At 48.3% G+C, this 17,386-nt stretch overlaps 2 protein-coding genes across 4 annotated transcripts; one reads left to right on the top strand and one right to left on the bottom strand.

Moving 5' to 3' along the window:
- Nucleotides 1-92: 92 nt before the first annotated feature.
- On the top strand, nucleotides 93-7,885 carry MGME1 (mitochondrial genome maintenance exonuclease 1). Of its 2 annotated transcripts, XM_042051620.1 has the most exons (6): nucleotides 93-140; nucleotides 843-894; nucleotides 3,297-3,900; nucleotides 4,602-4,824; nucleotides 5,226-5,358; nucleotides 6,539-7,885. In XM_042051620.1, the coding sequence occupies exons 3-6, from the start codon at nucleotides 3,378-3,380 to the stop codon at nucleotides 6,671-6,673; spliced, it is 1,014 nt and encodes a 337-aa protein (XP_041907554.1). In that variant the 5' UTR covers nucleotides 93-140; nucleotides 843-894; nucleotides 3,297-3,377; the 3' UTR covers nucleotides 6,674-7,885. The 2 variants fall into 2 exon arrangements, with proteins under 2 accessions (XP_041907554.1, XP_041907555.1); XM_042051621.1 differs by lacking the exon at nucleotides 843-894 and having other exon boundaries at nucleotides 103-140.
- A 2,000-nt stretch (nucleotides 7,886-9,885) lies between these two features.
- OVOL2 (ovo like zinc finger 2) lies at nucleotides 9,886-17,130 on the bottom strand. 2 transcript variants are annotated; one of them, XM_042051624.1, is made up of 4 exons: nucleotides 16,904-17,130; nucleotides 16,022-16,212; nucleotides 13,631-13,823; nucleotides 9,886-11,061 (listed from the first exon to the last, which is right to left on the bottom strand). In XM_042051624.1, exons 1-4 carry the CDS (start codon nucleotides 17,001-17,003, stop codon nucleotides 10,754-10,756), a joined length of 792 nt encoding a protein of 263 aa, XP_041907558.1. In that variant the 5' UTR covers nucleotides 17,004-17,130; the 3' UTR covers nucleotides 9,886-10,753. The 2 variants fall into 2 exon arrangements, with proteins under 2 accessions (XP_041907558.1, XP_041907557.1); XM_042051623.1 differs by having other exon boundaries at nucleotides 9,886-11,064; nucleotides 13,634-13,823; nucleotides 16,904-17,117.
- Between the last annotated feature and the right edge of the window lie 256 nt (nucleotides 17,131-17,386).

The raw sequence follows: 17,386 nt of genomic DNA, 5'->3' as shown, positions 1-17,386 counted from the left end.
AGGCTGGCGGCTGGCGTTGCGGGAGAACTACAAGTCCCGTGGGGCAGCGGGCGGCGCATGCGCGATGAGCGCGGCGGAGGCGGCAGGCGGGGCGCGCCTGCGCGCTGGCGCCCGCGGCGGTGGCGGGAAGCGCGGCTGAGGTAACGCGGAGCCGTGGGTCGTGAGAACCGCGGGGTGCACGGCGGGCCTGAGGGCGAGGGAAGGCCAAGGGGAGGGGAAGGAGGGACGGGGCTGGTGCTCCCCTGGCCCAGCCTGCCCCCGGGTCCGGCAGCGAGCGGCCCGCATGGCCGGGCTGCCGTGGCTGGGCATGCCCGCGTCCGGCGGGGCTTCTTGTCCGGAGTGGTTTATCTCCCTCTGCACAAGAGCGGGCTTATCTTATCTGGGATTTTTCAGACACCTGGAGCCCATGTAGAAAGTTTGTCTGCCTGAGGGCACTTGGTGGTCACTGGTGTTGGCCCAGCTCTTTCACAGATCGCAGAAAACGCTAACTTCGTATTACAGCCCTATTCCCCACTAGTTCCATTCCCAGTGCTGATCTGGGAATGAAGCTTGAACTGGGAACTGAAGCTTGTTGAAGTTACCCTTTGGTTAAGGGTAGCCCTGTGGGCTTGTGCTTTAAACGGGTTGCTAAGTTGTCTCTCTTTGTGCCCTAAACATGCCAAAAGAGGGAGGTGTATTTTTAATCAGTAATGTAGTTTGCAAACTGCAGGGAACTCACAGTTATACCTTCATCAGTGGGTTTGTTCTCCTCAAATTAGGGACACGGGGCAACAGATCTGTAGGTGTGTTTAGCAGTGCTCTTTTTCTGAAGTAAGCCAGTGCTTTGTTTTCTTGCTGGATAGGTGGCTGTGGAGAAAAAGCCATACTGGTTATTGTCTGAAACCACAGCTGGAGGTAGGTTTTTATGGATGTAATCCTTTATATTTCCTTCCGTTAAACCATTCCTATCCTGGAAAAAAACTGCCTCAGTTGTGTTAGCTTAGTTATTGTTGGAGCTGCAAAATCAACTTGCTTGGGAAAGTTAAGTCCTCCTGATTTTATTTTTTTTTTACCTCCGGATTACTTTAATTTTTTTTTCTGTTCTCTGGTGTGGCTCATCGTGCAACACTTGATGCAATTCTGCCAGTCTTCAATACAAATGCTTTCAGAGAGAAGGGAGACACTTCCCTAGAGGGAAATCTCAGTTAAATTCTGTTATTTATGTGCAAGAGTAGATCCCAACCACTCCATTTGTTTCTTGTAAGTTATCTGCACAGAAATGCCACTGTGATTTCTTGAAAAACACATGATTCTTTATTCAGCTGGGCACAAGGGTTCCATATTTCTAAGCAATCCTAGAACCTCTTTCTTTTTATAAAACAGGACAGCAGCTGGCAAACTCTCCCTTTCCTGGTGGTTCTGTTCATACAGTGCACAAACATTTCCTCAGGTATTGGAAATTCCACAGGTGTATTCCCCAGCACAATGTAGGCTGTTAACTCAAAATTCAGACTATTCACTGAAGCACTGTGTTGCAGTAAATTAATTCTAGAACTCATAAGATTCCGTATTTCAATAGCTCCGTGATTCAAAACACTGATCTGGTATAAATTTATTCCTTAGAATGTGTTGAGGGAGCAGCTTACTACAGGTGAACTTATGCTGAATCAGTTATCCTCTTGCTTCCTGCAGCTGGCATAAAGCCAGAATAAACTTCTTCTTTTGTGCTGTGGCTTTATGGAACAAAGCCGCAGTCACTGGCCCAACGTTTTCTGATAATAATCTTCAAATAATAGCCCAAGAAACTACAGGCTTGGATACTGTTAACACTGGAATAAGAACATGTTTTTCCTCTTTTATTTTAAATCCCAGCTCTAGCAGCTCTATTTAGAGGTAAGCCCTAAGAGAGGAGAGATTAATTTTTCTGCACTGCTTTTTAGGATTTGCTGTTGAGAGGTTACTTTTGTATCAGTTGCATGCCACCAGGTTACAGCACAGGTTGTATTTGTCCAAGCCCCACAAAGAGTGTGAGAATGTAAAGCCAGTGAGGAGAAAAGCAGCATATCTGCCTGCTCCTGATTAAACTGGTACCCCTGCATGGCTTTGTCCTTCACAGCTGAAGGACAATATTTATGGATCCCGAGTCCAAAGTCTCAGCCTCCTGCTGGGAGATGCCTTGTTCTAATCAGCTGCCCCGTTTTTGGAAACTTCTGTGACAGATGCTCACCCCCACACCGTGCCCACTGCAGCTCTGGGATCTGTCCACACAAAATAACTCCCCGTGGTTTTGTTTCCCGTGGCGCCCACGGCTCGGGCGGCGTGGGAAGCGCTGTGTGAGGAGTGTGGGGAAGGAAGAGAGCGACGTGGAAGGATTGTCAGGAACAGAATGCTGCTGTTAGCTGGCAGTGAGCAGGGATTCTGTCTTTGCAGTGGATGGAGGGAGCTTTGGAATGGTAAACAGATCACTTCAGTAGGAGAATGGGGCCTCAATTCTGCGTGTGAAATGCTGCTATGGAAGTGTTGCATTTTATCCATGTGCAAAAACCTTCCTTGGGCTCAGCACTGCAGTTCCAGTGCAGCTCTAGCAGGTGTGCTGAGACTGGTATTGCTTGTATGCTGTTCTTGCTTTTAAATTTCCTAAGTGTCTTAGGGCACAGCTATGGTTGAAACTTGGTTTAGAAGAATACTTTTATATTTTATTCTGAACTTTAAAAAAAAAATCTTTGAATCTGAAAATACTCGCAGTGCATCTGGTTTCTCTTTGGCTTTTCTAGCTTCAAGTTTCACAGTTGTATATCCTGCTGTCTGTTTTCTCCTAGGTATACAAAAGAAAGATGTGGGTTTATACCCCATAAGGTACCTTGTCCCCACAATCCCCTTAAGTTGGTCATTCACTATAAACTTAAAAGTTTTAATACCTCACAGCAATGGGTTAGCTTCAGTCTCCTCTCTGTAGCTTTTATTTCCCCCTCCCTCTTTTGGGGGGTTGGTTGTGGCAGATCAGGTTTTTGTGCCTACCTCCATGGCAGTTCTGATACTGTTGCTGTAGGGATGTCCTGTGATGCACCTTTTGCTGCTTGCAACAAATCTTCAAGTGTTTCAGATTTCAGATTTGTCAGGCCAGCAGCTGTTCTTTTCGGGAGCATTTCCTCTTTTCCTTGCTCATTGAGTCTTTCTCTTATTTATCTGAAGAGTAAAGGTGGTAAAAGGTGTATGAAGACACTTTGGGCATAGCAATTCTTTGTTTGGCAAAGGGCAAGAATAGGATGGTGGCAGAGTTTTGTGACTCTGGAAATCACAAATTTCTTTTTCCACAGGAGGAAAAAATATGGTAACCCACAGACTGTTCCTGACAGAAGGAAGAAAACTCTAACTGCTCACAAACACTTCTTGTCAGGATGCAGTTCCTACAGATCCTGTCCAGGAAAGCAGGGAGCCTGGAAATGCTTTTTCAAATACCGTTTTGCCAAAAGCAGTTCCCATACACGTGTCTGTCTACCTCTGCATGTGTTTATAGTAAAAAGAAAAAAGGAAACAGTTATGAACAAGTCGACCAAGAAAAATACAAGAACTTGGTCCACTCTGTTACATCCTACAAAACCAGTGCCCAAACACCAGAGACAATACTTGAGGAGGACAATTGGTTATATGGGCCACCAAATAAACACAGACCTCCAATTAAAGCTGGGACAAAAACTCCCAAGAACTGGGTTCCTTTAATAAACCCCAGCAAGAGAATTCTTCCTGTCAGCAGTGATTCAAATGTCCCCATGAAAATTGGGTTACAAAGAGCAAAGATGCCCAGTGTTACCCGCATCCTTCAAGAAACCCTCTCTCCACAGCAAGTCTTTTATCTGGAAAGATGGAAGAATAAAATGATAGAGGAACTTGGAAAAGAGGGATTTGAAGAGTATACCAAAAGTAAGTCTAGCCACAGTGTGATTGCAGAGTAGAAGCAGTATAGATTTCTGGCAGGTACATTAGGCCAAGTGGTTTGGAAATCCATGAAGTTGTTTCCATTTCATGAGAGCATGTTGTGAGTGTACCTGTTACCAATGAGCCTAAGCTCTGGTCTTTGTTCTAGGACCAGGAAAATGGATTTAGAAATTTGTGGAAAACAAGAATCAGACTGTAAACATACTTTGCTCAATTCTTTCTGACTTCCCTTTAGTTCTCTATTTGCCAGTATCTATTTAGAAATTGATATTTTCCAGCTGGTATTACTGAGCCTCTTTGCTGTTACAAAGCTGCTTGGTGACAAGATGGAAATAGGCATTTTGAACTCCTAAAATCCTGAGTGTTTAAAAACCAGTGTGCCCTGCTGTTTATGGTGAAGTTTTTCAGTAATTGTTTAGTTTATCCAGTGTATGTATGAGTAATCAATGAGACTAAAAAAAATAAAGTAAGCATTAATATAAGGGATATATTTTATTTATATATATTTTCATTTATTTATAATTTTACTATTGACAATTTATTTTCTGTTTCTTTTCCTTCTCCCCACACCCTCAAAACTTTCAGTACAAAAACCAGGACTGGTTTAAGAGCTGCATTGTGTAAAGTGTAGGATACAAATCTAAAGTAGTGTCTAAAATGTGAGGGGGTTTTCCCATTTTTCTTAGATCTTTTTCTCCAGGGAGAGCTCTTCCATTCAGCTTTGGAATCAATTTTCCTGTCTGAAGAGAAGGCAGCTAAGGAGCAGGGCAAAGATGATGTCGTGGCTGGCTACTTATCCAGCGTGGAACATGTCTTGGGAGACATCAGCGAGGTGAAGGCTCTGGAAAGCGGAGTTCAGCATGAGACCCTGCAGTACCTGGGCCTGGTCGACTGCGTGGCCAAGTATCGGTGAGGTGCCCTTCCCTCAGACTCCTGTGGTGCCCCTGGTGCTCTGGAGGCCGGGGTGTGATTGGGGGAAGCTGGACAGAGCTCTAGGACTGGCAAAATGGAGGAACTCCCCTGGATGAACCTGCTCTGTTTTTTCTGGTGGAGAGTTCCTTACTGCAGAAGGGACAGGTTTAAGCAATCATCAGCGCTTTCCAGGAACTGTGGCAGGTTTTAGTAAGCTTTGGTTTTTAGGATCAAAACTGCCAGCGAAAGAGACTTGTTTAGAGATAATAATGAGCAACATGACATCAGGGTGAAACAGGCTGAGAGTGAGAAGTCTGTATGTGCTGTGTCATCCCTGTTTTCTTACTTGTGACCAAACTGAAGTTTAAAGCATTGTCCTATTTTGTTCTCCTGTGCAGGGGCCGATTGTGTGTGATCGACTGGAAAACTTCGGAGAAACCAAAGCCATTTCTGCAGAATACTTATGACAACCCATTACAGGTTGCAGCATATATTGGAGCCATAAATCATGATGCCAATTATGACTTCCAGGTCAGTAGGCCTGCTGCATGTCGAGACAAGCAGCAACACCTGTGTTATCTTCATTTCTTCCTGCCTGTAGAACCTGCTGTCCGTCATGCATGTGTTGGTAGGATTTGTAACAAAGGAGCCCAGTCCTAGATCAGGTTAAGCTGGCATACTGTGAAATAATTCCACTACTCCTGCTAATCCTGCTGCCCTTGGCTGCCAGTAGTGAATTTTCAGTGGTTTTAAGGAAGTGCTCAGTGGAACCAAGGGATGCTAGATGAACTCCCAGGGACTTGGCATCTGGGTGATCCCCTGTGCTCTGTCCTGTGTGTTTTTTTCCTTGTGTCAAGGGTAGGAAGAGGCAGGGGAAGAAATAAAGCAAAAGAGCTTGCAAACAAGAAAATGGTGAGGGAGGGCCTTACCTGCATCGTGTCTTGCTGAATCCCACTAGCAAATTAAGGACTAAGTGTTGCACTTGTGTCTGGAAGCTGTACTGTTTCCTCAGGGAAAAGTAGTGAATCACTTCATCAGAAGACAGTGGAATAATGTTTTTAAAGACTCTAAAAGCATTTCTAGCCTGTCTGCTTGGCCCGAACAATTTTTACCTCAATACAAGTATTGAAGGGAGGAAATACGAAGCAGAAGAGAGCAGGTTGATTCATTTGCTTTGCAAAGGACTTTCTAGAATACTGTAGAGGTCAGTAAACACAAGCACAATCTACAGACATGATCCTTATAGAGTGAAATATGGGCTGGAATTCTGCCATTAGCTTCCTGCCCCCCCACTGCCAGTGGCTGTTTAGGATTTGGGATTTGTCAGGTATGAAAGATGTCAGAACATACCTAAGTAACCATTTTTATCCAGACTGAAGCTGGAGAGTGGCACCAGTCTGGTTGTATGGCCCCTGGCAAAGCCTCCTCAGTCTCTGGCAATTTTCCTGGCATCTGCAGGATTTAAATATCACTCATCCTCAGAGTTCATGTCCCCTGGTTTCCACTGAAGTTACTCAGAACTTTGGGCTTGGGGTTTTTTGGAGTGTTTGAATTTTAAGTTTCCAAGTGTTTTATGGTGAGCTATTGCCCCTTTTTATTCCTCATGTCTTGCGTGAGATGTGTATGTTAGGAAGATGTTTTGCAGTGAGGTTTAGCTCTTTGGGTTGCCTACAAATGTTGGATTTCTGCCAGCCCCCTGTTTGTGCTGCAGGTTCGCTGTGGGCTCGTTGTGGTTGCCTACAAGAACGGCTCTCCAGCACATCCACATTTCATGGATCCTGACCTGTGCTCACAGTACTGGAGTAAGTGGCTCTTGCGCCTGGAGGAGTACATGGACAAAAACTGACCCAGACTAAGCACGAGCAAATGGTCTGAGCACAGAGACAAAGGAAGAACCTTTTTTTAAAATATACCACTTTCCTATTCTTTTTTGAGTAACTTTGGCTAATTTCTTACTAGCGGGGTTCCCCTCCCTCCCCTCCCAAAAAGGTGAGCAACTTTCAAATGGGGAATATCTGTTTGCTTATACTGTAGGTGACCTCAGTGGTCCAGGCAGAACAAAGCCAACTTATTTAGCCTCTTTTTTATCCCACACAGTTTATACAGCCTGAGGTTGATAGAAGAGTTTCTATCATCAAGTAAAAATGCTTGATCAAATCATCTTTCTTTTGTGATTTTTGAGGAAGAAAAAATGTTGCAGAACTGAGTCTTTGAAAATGAAGTTGATGAACTAAAGCAAGACAATGTCTGCAATGTATGAGCTGAGAGAAATGCAAATGATAAAGAAATTGATATGGTAGACTGGGTTTCAGTCAGTTCTCGCTCATGCCATCATCAGGCTTGTTACTATTTGTGTTTTTTCTTACAGCTACAACTGGAAAACCTGTGCTGAGGGTTTTAATGAAATAGCTCTTATTTAGAATACTACAGCAAAGTGACCACTTAACAAAAGTGGCTCAGAAAGGGAGGAACAGAATTGTAACCAATGCTCACAGAAATTTCCAGCAAGTGTTCTGAGAGGTGGGAACATTAGCTGCTGCTAGTGGCTCCTCCTGCAGGTTTCTTAACAGCCAGCCCACAGAACAGCACTGTGAAACGGGCTCTGTGCCTTGGCTTGTGAGCTCTGTGCTGCCACTGCCTTGAGCTCTCCTGACTGCTGTGGGTGTGATCCAACATGGAGCCCACCCCTGTGGAATGATCCCCAGTGTCACGTGAGTTTCTGTATCAAAGCAGGCCTGTGGCTGTGAAGCCAGGCCTTCTGAGGGGTGAAGAGCTGCTGGTTGGGTTTCTGTTTATGGGTTTCTGTTTGTTTGGGTTTGTTTGGTTTTTTTTCCAAGTAAGTTTGTGAATAAATGTGTTGAAACAGAACTTTTACTTTTGAAGCAGATAAAATCAGGTCTGTAAAGCAGAGAATAAGCCTTGATCATGTCAGGCAGTGCTGCTCTGGAAAGCTTTTTTCCTCATTCTCTTTGTCTTCTATGAATTGTATGTATGGATTTTCACAAGACTGCTGCAGCTTACAAATAAAATTTTGACCAACCCCTAAGCTTCAAGAAAATCAGCCAGAACCATAGCTAAAACCCCAGAAATTTAAACCTCTGTGCTGCTTAGTCTTGTGCCTCCAGATTACTGAACTGTGGAAATTTGTGCAGTGAAACTGAGTTAGAGTGGTACTTGCTTATTCAAACCTGGCCTAGTGATGTCATAACTCTGCTTAATTAGATTTCTAAAAAGACAAACCATGGGGACTGAAAAGCTGGTTCAGAGATGACACCATTAAAACACATCACATGTGTTCTGAAGTCCTACCTGTTCAACAAGGATCTTCCCACAGCACAAAGTGTTAGCAGGTGGCTGGTTTAATGTCACTGAACAGTGTCAGTGTTCTGTGAAAGACAGTTTGTGAATACAAAGAGGGTGGGCAGAGGTAGGAGGTGATAAAAGGTACTGAAATCCCTGGGTTGGTTGGGATTGGGTAGAGGAGGGCAGTGCTGAACTGCTGGGCAACGTTTGGGTGGGATTGCTTTCTTCATCAGTACATCACTCAGCCATTAGATGTCTCTGAACCATGTAAATGCTCAGCCTCATCCTGCCCCCTCATGAATAAGGACCAGTCTGGAGCCTGGGCAGTGTTGTTGGCTGGCACCTGTTGGATTTGTGTCCATTTGTTTAAGAAAATCCCCGTGCTTGAGGGAGGCTGCCAGCAAAGTCATTTTGTAAACCTAAGTCCCAGCTGAGTCTGTACCTCAGAGAGCCAGGAGGAGGCAGCCAGCCTTCAAAGACAGCAGCGGTGGGAGTCACCGTGTCTGGCACTTCTGAAAGCCTGGCTGCTGCCTTGGGCATCCCTGGCTGAGCTCTGGAGCATTTCTGGAGTAGCACAAGCTGGTTTGTCCTGTAACAGGACTGGCAGGTGGCTGTCACCAGTGTCACACAAACCCAAACGCACTTTGTGAACAGTTTCAGTTAAGCTGCCAGACTGTTCAAGTGCTGTGCCCAGGGCACTGCTACAGGCACTCTCTGTCCTCTGCAGACAAACCTGCCAGGCAACCAGGGCAGTTACTTCAGCTCTGACATCCAGCTTCCCAGAGCTTTGCTCTCCATCCAGAGTGGGTTTTCCCTTGTGCCCTGCTACCTGCTCCCTTTCTGTTTTGCTGTGAATCCTTTCTGTGCACACCTCACTGTGCCTGTGGTTCTGTCAGCAGGGGTGTGCTGTGGCAGTGGCACAGGAGGGAGAGCAAAAGCAACATGTGGTGCAGGAGGGATAAAAAACCAGCCCATGCATGCAGGTACACACACAAAATATGTCTCTGGCTGGAGAGGAAGGGTTTCAGCCACAGCTCTGCTGTGCCAGGGGAAGGGCTGAGGTTTCAGAGGAGCTGAGCACACAAATCCCATGCAGTCAGGCGAACATTAATCCCATTGCAGGGTGAGCAACCTTCCCTTTACACTGTTCAGTTATAAGACCTGGGGGTCGGTGCACAGGCTTCAGCTCTTCCTGTAAAGTCAGGATCTCCTAATTTACCTCAGATGCTTTTTTTCCCTCAGCAACTTCCCATTTATTAAAGTATTCTACAAACTTTCCTGCTACATAGGATAAGTTTGTTCTTAGCACAGTGGCATCACTTTATTATCCTCGTTTTCAAGGGCCCAAGCACCAACAGTTGTGTTGAATAAAGTATTATTATCCTTAGGAATGTTTTGAAGACCCCTAGAAGTTTTTCCCCATGAAAACCCAAGCAGGTGCCTGTACAAAATTGAAGCAAGTTGAAAAGATTTTTTTACAATTCTTGCAAAGTTGCTCAGAATCTCTCATTTTAGCAGCAGTGACTGTGAAGGTCCTGTCTGTGCCTGACTTTGTATTTTAGGTGGGAGGAGCCTTCTACACTGACAGTGGTCATAGAGGAGCAGCCAGATTGGTGCCTGCAGTTTTGCACTGATCTCCTGAAGAAGACACAAGCTCAGCCCCACTTTTCATGGCATTGTTGTATTAACGAACAGGCACTTGAATATAAAAGAGAAAAAAAAATCCCCAAACACACACACACACACACCATAAAATATGCACAAAATTGCATTTCATCATGACAGAAAATACTTCTTTTCAAGTCATTACAGTGCTTTCTTTGGGTTTCTGGGTTGATACTGGTGTATGTTAAAAGGATGTGGTCATAATCCTCAAAGTGAGCATGACAAATCCAGAAATGTCAGAGTTAAGATTTCACTTGTATATCAACATGACAAAAGTAAATTCATGGCTTAAAGTACCTAAGACACAACCAAAAGTCTGCCCTGGAATAATGTCATTTGCTAGTAGAGAAACTTTGGGAAGAAAACGTTCTGCATCCTCTGAGAAGAGTTTTCAACTCACCTTGGATCCCACTCCCATAACTTGTTAGCAGACTGCACAGGGGGCAGAGTTAAGGGTATTTGCACATTTTAACTCATTTGCTGATGCAATGCACTCCTGTTCTTAAGGCACTTTAATTAATGTTGCATAGAGTACCACTCTTACCCAACACTTTTCACCCAAACCTCTCATAAGTAGTTTGCACAGGAGGTAACAGTTACTAACTTTACAAAATACACTGGGGAAAAGTGAACTGATTTGTCAGGGGTGTTCAGACCTGTGGTAGAGCTGGAACAGAAAACAGGTTGCCCAAATGTCAGTTCAGTAAATACTCCATCTGAGAGGTGACAGCCTTTGCAAGCATTCCGTTTTTATTGGCCAGATAAAAAAAAAGTCTGATGCTTCCATCACAAATGGGAATATTTCTGTCAAGTTGAGGTTTTACCAACATCAAGAGAGTCCCGTTAACAAAAGCATCCCTTTAATTTCAGGTGATCCTTTCAAAATTGTTCTTAAAAAAATAATATATATAGTCCTACATGTAAACTTCATTGCTGTCGAGCACTGCGAGCCCCCGTGTCACTCGTCCTTGCCATCCTCTTTGGAGTTCCTCTGCAGGACGGGGCTCAGTTTGGTTTGCAGAACAGCTGCGAGTTTTTTGGAGGTTTTCTTCAGGAAGGCGCTGCCGGGGTGGACGCCGCTGACGTGCAGGTACAGGTCCTCCTGCGTGGGGCCCGTGTAGCCACAGTCCTCGCACACGTACAGCTTGTCCCTCCTCTGCTTGTAGGCGTACTGCTGCTGCACGCCGTGGATCTTCTTCAGGTGCGACTCCAGCGAGCAGCGCTGCGTGAAGGCCTTATTGCAAACCTCACACTTGTAAGGACGAATCCCTGCAGCGGGAAAACACAGGGGTTACCATCCCGAGTTGTGTCTCCTCACCTCAGCTGCTGAGTACGTATCTAGCAGCCCAGGAACTACCTCTCTAAACAAAACATCCTGCTTTCAGGCTAAGGTGTTCAGGAATGGGTTCTCATATTCAGGTATAGAAAACCTAGGAATGTTTTGAGAAGGCACAGACAGATGCTGAGGATAACAGATGCCCATTGGTGGTTTGGTCCTAAGGCAGCCATTATCAACTCCTACGAAATTTATTTTAGACCCCTGACTATTTGAAATCCTGTGATTAGGTAAAACTATTGGTTTCAGATTTTATAATGAATAAAAACTTCTGTCTTGATAAGACTTTAATTTTTCTCTTTTAGTTTAATGAGACTTCAGTGAACATCAGTGAATGTCCAGCGATCCCAAGTGCTTCAAAGGAGCGAGAGCGCTTTCATACAATACAGATTTGATGACTGAGATTAGAAATTGTAGAAAAGAAGTGCCAGGAAGATGAAAGAAGTAAGTCTGTGTGTTTCCAGAGGAGGGACAAGGAACTGACTTGTGATTTGAATGCCCAGACAACCAACATCACAAAAATCAATTTTACCACCAATCAACACTGATACAACAACAACCCCCCCCCCCCCCCCAGTGCTTAAATAGCTGAGGATGTAGCAACACTTGAAAGAACCTAAACCAGCTGGAATTCCACTTACTAGACTAGATCAGTGAGTTTCCAAGCAAAAACCACCCTTAAAACTGATATAAGGAGTTACCTAACCCGTGCTTTTCCCCAGGGAAGATGGAATGCCAGGGTCTGGAAGATCAGACCTATGGTGAGCCAGGCAGAAATGGGTACACCAGGTTGGTCTGTTCAGACAGTTGTAACTTTGTGATTGCATTAAGTTACCAGTCAGGAGCTGATTTTTCTACCAGAAATCCAGGCTAAATAGAAGTTCCAATAAGCAGCATCTCAACTGCATTTTTGTTTAGTTAAAAGAGGTTATCCCAGTGCACCAGATTAAACTATCAAGACAAAAGCTTCCTAATGCCTGCTGCTGTGAAATTGCTTCATTTCCATTAAACTGCAGTTGGAGAGAAAGCCCAAACTGTCTTTAGAATTCACACACAAAAAGCTGTTTCATGCTCATTTGAAGGCAATTTAAACCTTCACCATCCTCGGTGCCTGCTCCAGTGCTCCATAGGCAGGAACAGAAGCGCAGAAAGGGTAGTGCCAGGATGGCACAGCCCATCAGGACTGTGGGAACCTCTTCATCACCTAGGAATCATTTTAGATAATTTAGGAATCATTTTAAATGATTCTGACCAGAGACCCTCTTGGATTTAGTTTCTGACTCTCTGATGAGGGGACAGGTTGAAAAATCACTTCTTTTGGAAGCACTGACTCCACACTGCAGCCATACCCCATTGGCAGCTCCCTGCTCGCAGCCAGCAGCTCTCCTTTCCACATGAAAGCTTTGCAAACAAACCCAAACAGCCCAAAACATTGGCTCCAGCCAATGCCTTCCCATCCAAATGGGTGTCATTGGTTTTGGGGACTCTACTACTTAGAAACAGCTGCTGCCTACCAACATCCCTGTGTCACCTCTAGCAGTTCACCTGGTTAATGGGGTCTAAACCAACAAAGGGGCTCTGCAGAGCAAGCCCAAATAGTCTCCAGCTCCCACTGGGTGACCACACATCTGGAAAGATGGGATGTGCCTGTGAGATGTGGTGGATGCACCTTCTGGGTGCCCAACAGTGCGAAATCAAAGCCTGCTGGGAACAGCCAGCATTGCCCTCAGTGAGCATGGGGTTGATGTTTATTTAAGCCACTGCTTCCACCAAGAAAAAAAAGCCAATCAATCTGGCAGCCTTCTCCCTGCTCCAGGCTGAGGTAAGAACTTCTAGGAACAGTGAGCTGGATTTGAGGCAACAGAAACACAAGCACTGCTATTTGGGATGGACTCAGGAACTGACCCCACTGCAGAGTGGCCACAGACAGCACATCCCTCCAGCCTGGGGGAGGCACAGCATGAACCACACCCTGGTTTCTCCAGACGGTGCCAAAATCTAGCCATGATCCCATCCTGCCAACGATCAGCTGGGAAGGCTCTCAACACCAAAAAGCCCGGGAAGCTGCTGCTCGTTGCCTCTAGAGGGCAAAGCATTTTCATCGAGCTCCTGCCTCCACTCATCTCTGCACATTGATAACGTGCAGTGATTTGCTATCCCGGGGGGTTATCCTGGTGGGTTATCCCAGCTTCGATGCCCCAGGCATGGCAGCACAGGGCTGCTGTGCCTACACGAGGCGTGGATGGCAGGTCCTGCAACCCTCACTGCTTCACACGGATTTCATTAGTTCTCCTCAGAGTTCATCACTCCCAGGACTTTTCCCCGTCCATGCTCACATATTCCCCTTTTCTCCTCTGCATCCTCACTATTTTTGGCAAATGTTGTTAACCAGGGCTTTGTGTTATGGTCTTGCCAGGTTACCCTCACCCTCTCCTTGTCCTTGTTCCATCCCACCCCTTCTCCCCGGAGCCTCCCACGGGTCCCCAGGGAATGCGTTCTCACCAGTATGGGTCCGGACATGCCTTTTCAGATCAAAGGTGTCGTTGAAGCCTTTTCCACAGAAGGTGCACAAGTGTCTCTTCACCTGGCTGTGGCACTTGATGTGACGGTTGAGCATCCTCTGCAGGCGAAAGCCTTTTCCACACAGCTCGCAGCTATGCAGGGCAGCATCGTTACAGGTGCCCGTGGTGAACTGAGGAGTGGGAGAGGACTGCGTGAGCATTGGGATGAACAACAGAGCACCAACAGAAGAAATAAAGCGAAATAAGCAGGACTTATTGTGGCATTAAAAGAAATATTGGGATCTGTTAGAAACAAAAAGTGAAAGCATTCGGGCTGAATGCTTCACTGCAGGGTGAAACCTTCACGCTTTCCTTGCTATCAAGTGGGGGACTCAACGTGAACCGTTTGGGACTGAGGCATCTCTGGCCAGCTTGGATTCAGGGATTAAAACAAATTCTGTGTAATGCATTCCTTCCAGAGGCAGCAACCCTCGTCTGGCTACATCCATGAACATGAGGGCTTCGGCTATGAGCACCTTTCTGTGGGACAACTCGTGTGTTTGCTCCTGCACTCAGCTGGTATCCTGGATGGAGAAGGGAAGTCCTCTCTGGTGTGAGAGAGTTGTGTTACGCAGCGCCTTCACTAGTCACGCCTCCAACTGCTCCGGGTCCCTCAAAAACCAGCCAGCAGTGATAAAAAGGTGGTTTTGGAGAGATAAGCCCAAGGCACGTTGTGCTGACTCAGCAGAGACTGAGACAATGGCCCTAATCTCCCCCCCCCCCCCCCGTTGGTGTCCCCGGCTCGTTAATTAACAGCAGGGTGACATTGGGGGGTAACCTCCTGATTCCTGCTCCTAGCACCGAAAGCATTTTGCCAACACCATGACATAACTAAAGAAGACGCTGATGATTCAGCTCCTGGGAAGATCGCTCCTCAGAGGAATGTCTGGAAAATGTAAATACTGCACTGCTGGTTTAATTATTCCTGGTAGAACACACGAACACTGTTAGACGCCCGGGATGAGGGAAAGCCAGCAGAGCAGACAGGACCACGGGCACACATCCATCAGCTGAAAAAACTCAGCTCTGCTGAAACGAGGTTTTGCTGTGACAGACATTAATTGCCCAGGTTAAATTATACAAAGTAGGTTAAAGTCAAACAGTGGGAGGGCAGGCTCTTCACGAAGACGGGAATACATCTGGGGTTTCTTTTTCCTGAAGAGCCAGTTATTTTTCCCGGTCCTCCTCCTTTGCTTACTACCGAAGCAACGCTACTCGAAATTGTAAAGAAAGATTAAAGAAAACGGCAGCTGTGAAACCACGAGCTGTGAAACTGGAGGGGGAGCCATCTGGGAAGAATCTGTTGGGCAACAGGGCTATGACTCCACCTCAAGCAGCTGCATATAACCGGGGCGAAACCTAATCATGAGACTTAAGAACACGGTGACTGAAAGGCTGTCAGCCCGGCACAGACAATGGTAATTTTTACAGCTCCATCCAGCAAAGCAACAGCCAGGGTTTAACGAGGTGTTAACTACCAGTGGTAAACACATCTCCTCCTGCCTAGCACTGGGGTGGCCTGGCTCCAACTCTGCTGAGGGGACCCTGGACGTTCAGAGAGAGACGGCGCTGTTTGGGAGCTCGGTGTCGAGTTCTTAGGTACCACGAGGACCTGAGGCGCCGTGAGCAATTTGCCTTCTCAGCCTTGGGAGGGAAATCACTGCTCTGCTCTGCTGGTTCTGCCCCAGAACACCCAGAGAGCCAGGGCTCCTGCTCTTGCAGGAAGAGAGGCTCTTCAGCAAACTCAGGGGACAGATGATTGCTTCATTTCACCCAAGCCTGCAGGTCGACCTCAAGGTGGCAATGGTCTTTCACAGCTATGGAGGAGAACCTTCAGCTGCTTTCTTGATAGGTCAAGGTGTGAGGGGGCAGCGTGAAGATTCACCCAGCCCCTCTTGGTGAAGGCTTGAGTACAACCTAGAAGGCAGCTTTTAAGGAGGCCCCACGCTAAGGAACAAGATCCACCCACGCACCATGGGGCATGACTCCTGGCTGCCAGGGCTGGTCCTTCCTGGCTGGATTCAGAGCTCCTGCGGGAGCCGAGCCAAGCAGGTCAGGGGCAGCACGTCCCAGGCAAGGATAAGAGAAGGCAAAGGGCACTGGAAGATTATGGCACATCTCTTAGGAGGCTTGCCCTGCTGCTGCCATCCTACGGCCGGCTGTTCTCGCAGGCCTCCATCTCGGTGTGCGGGACAGGTGTTGTCACCACTCACAAAGAGAGCCCAAGGGACAGTTGTCACCTGGTGTCCCCGGGCAGCAGCCAGGCCTTGACCTTGAACTGGGGTCACGCCATTGCCAGAGAAAAGATGGTTGTGGTGCAGGCGTTTACCTTGATTTTTGACCTGACCATGGGGCGCTTGACGGCCAGGTCCAGCAGCATCCCCCCGGCCGTGCCCAGCTCGCCGGGGGCAGGTTGGGGCGTCGGGGGGTCGCTGGGCTCGGCGTCCCGGGTCCCGCTGCTGCCGCTGCTCTCCAGGCTGCAGCTGTCTTCATATCCCAGCAGCACGCAGCCGATCCCGCCTGCAACGGGGTGGGGATGCGATAAAGCGGGGGGACCCCGGAGCCGCGGGCAGGGCAGAGGAGGGAGGCGGCGGGCGGGAGCCGGCGGGCCCCGGTGTTTAACCTGCGGGCGGGCCGCTGGCGGCGGGGGAGGATCCCCGGCTCACGCTGCAATCGGAAACTCAAACACGAACGGTCCCAAAGTTCAAACAAGCCAGCTCCGCCGCCTTCCCGTTATACCCCGGGCAAGGGCAGGAGGAGCGGGAGGAGGAGGAGGAGGAGAGGGGGAGGCCAGGAGTACATCACCCCCCCTCCCGCCTGGGTCCTTCCTTCTCCTCCCCCAGCCACCTTTCTCATGCAAACGAGGTTTCCCACCTTCCTGGACACACACACACACATTCCCCCCCACCTCCCCGCCCCGCCATACCCGAGGGCTCCCCGGGGTGGGAGACGCTGCCAGGCATGGGGGCGGCACGGCCCGGCGGGGCTGGCACCCCTGCCGCTGCCCGGGGACTTTTCCCCCGAGTGTTGTCCCCGTGCCCTCCACCGCGTTTCGCACAACTCTCTCTAAGCCGCCGCCCGCCCCCTCGGGGCTCCCCCGGCCCGGCAAAGCCCCCTCCCCAAATCGCCCCCTCGGCGGAGCGCGGGGACCCCGCTCCCTCCGTCCCTCCCGGCGGCGCCCGGCGCGGGGCGGCGGCCGCCGGCGCCGTACCTGGGATGTAGGTGTCGGCTCTCTCCTCGTCGGGCAGCCCATCCCAGCTGCGCACCGCCGGCTGCGGGCTCCGGCGCTTCACCAGGAAGGCTCTGGGCATGGCGAGGGCAGGGGGCACGGCTGGGCACGGAGCGCAGCGGCCGCTTCAGCCCCGCCGCCCGCCCGCAGCCCGACGGGGCGCGGGCGCTGCGCTGCCGTCCGGGGGAGCGGGACCGCACGCACCGGGCAGAGCCGCTGAGGCGCGGGGAGGGGAAGGGGAGGGGAGGAGAGGGGAGAGGGTGGGGGGGGGGGGGAGGAAAGTTTCATAAGGTGGAATAGAAAAATGCACCAGGAAACTTGGGAAGGAGCATGCGTGCTGCAAACATAACGGTGTCAACAAGTCTGCTTACCTGTCCGACCGGTTGGAGCAGCTGAGCTTTGTTCCAGCCCTTCCTAAGGCATGAATGTTTGCAAAAGAATTTAACGTCTGAAAATTAAAAAAAG

This window comes from Corvus kubaryi, unplaced genomic scaffold (genome assembly GCF_017639235.1).
Source record: "Corvus kubaryi isolate FWS band 111438036 unplaced genomic scaffold, C.kubaryi_AGA036_p1.0 76, whole genome shotgun sequence".
NCBI classification, from domain to species: domain Eukaryota; kingdom Metazoa; phylum Chordata; class Aves; order Passeriformes; family Corvidae; genus Corvus; species Corvus kubaryi.
The sequence above is the reverse complement of the archived record's forward strand: the minus strand, read 5'-3'. Positions and strand labels throughout refer to the sequence as shown.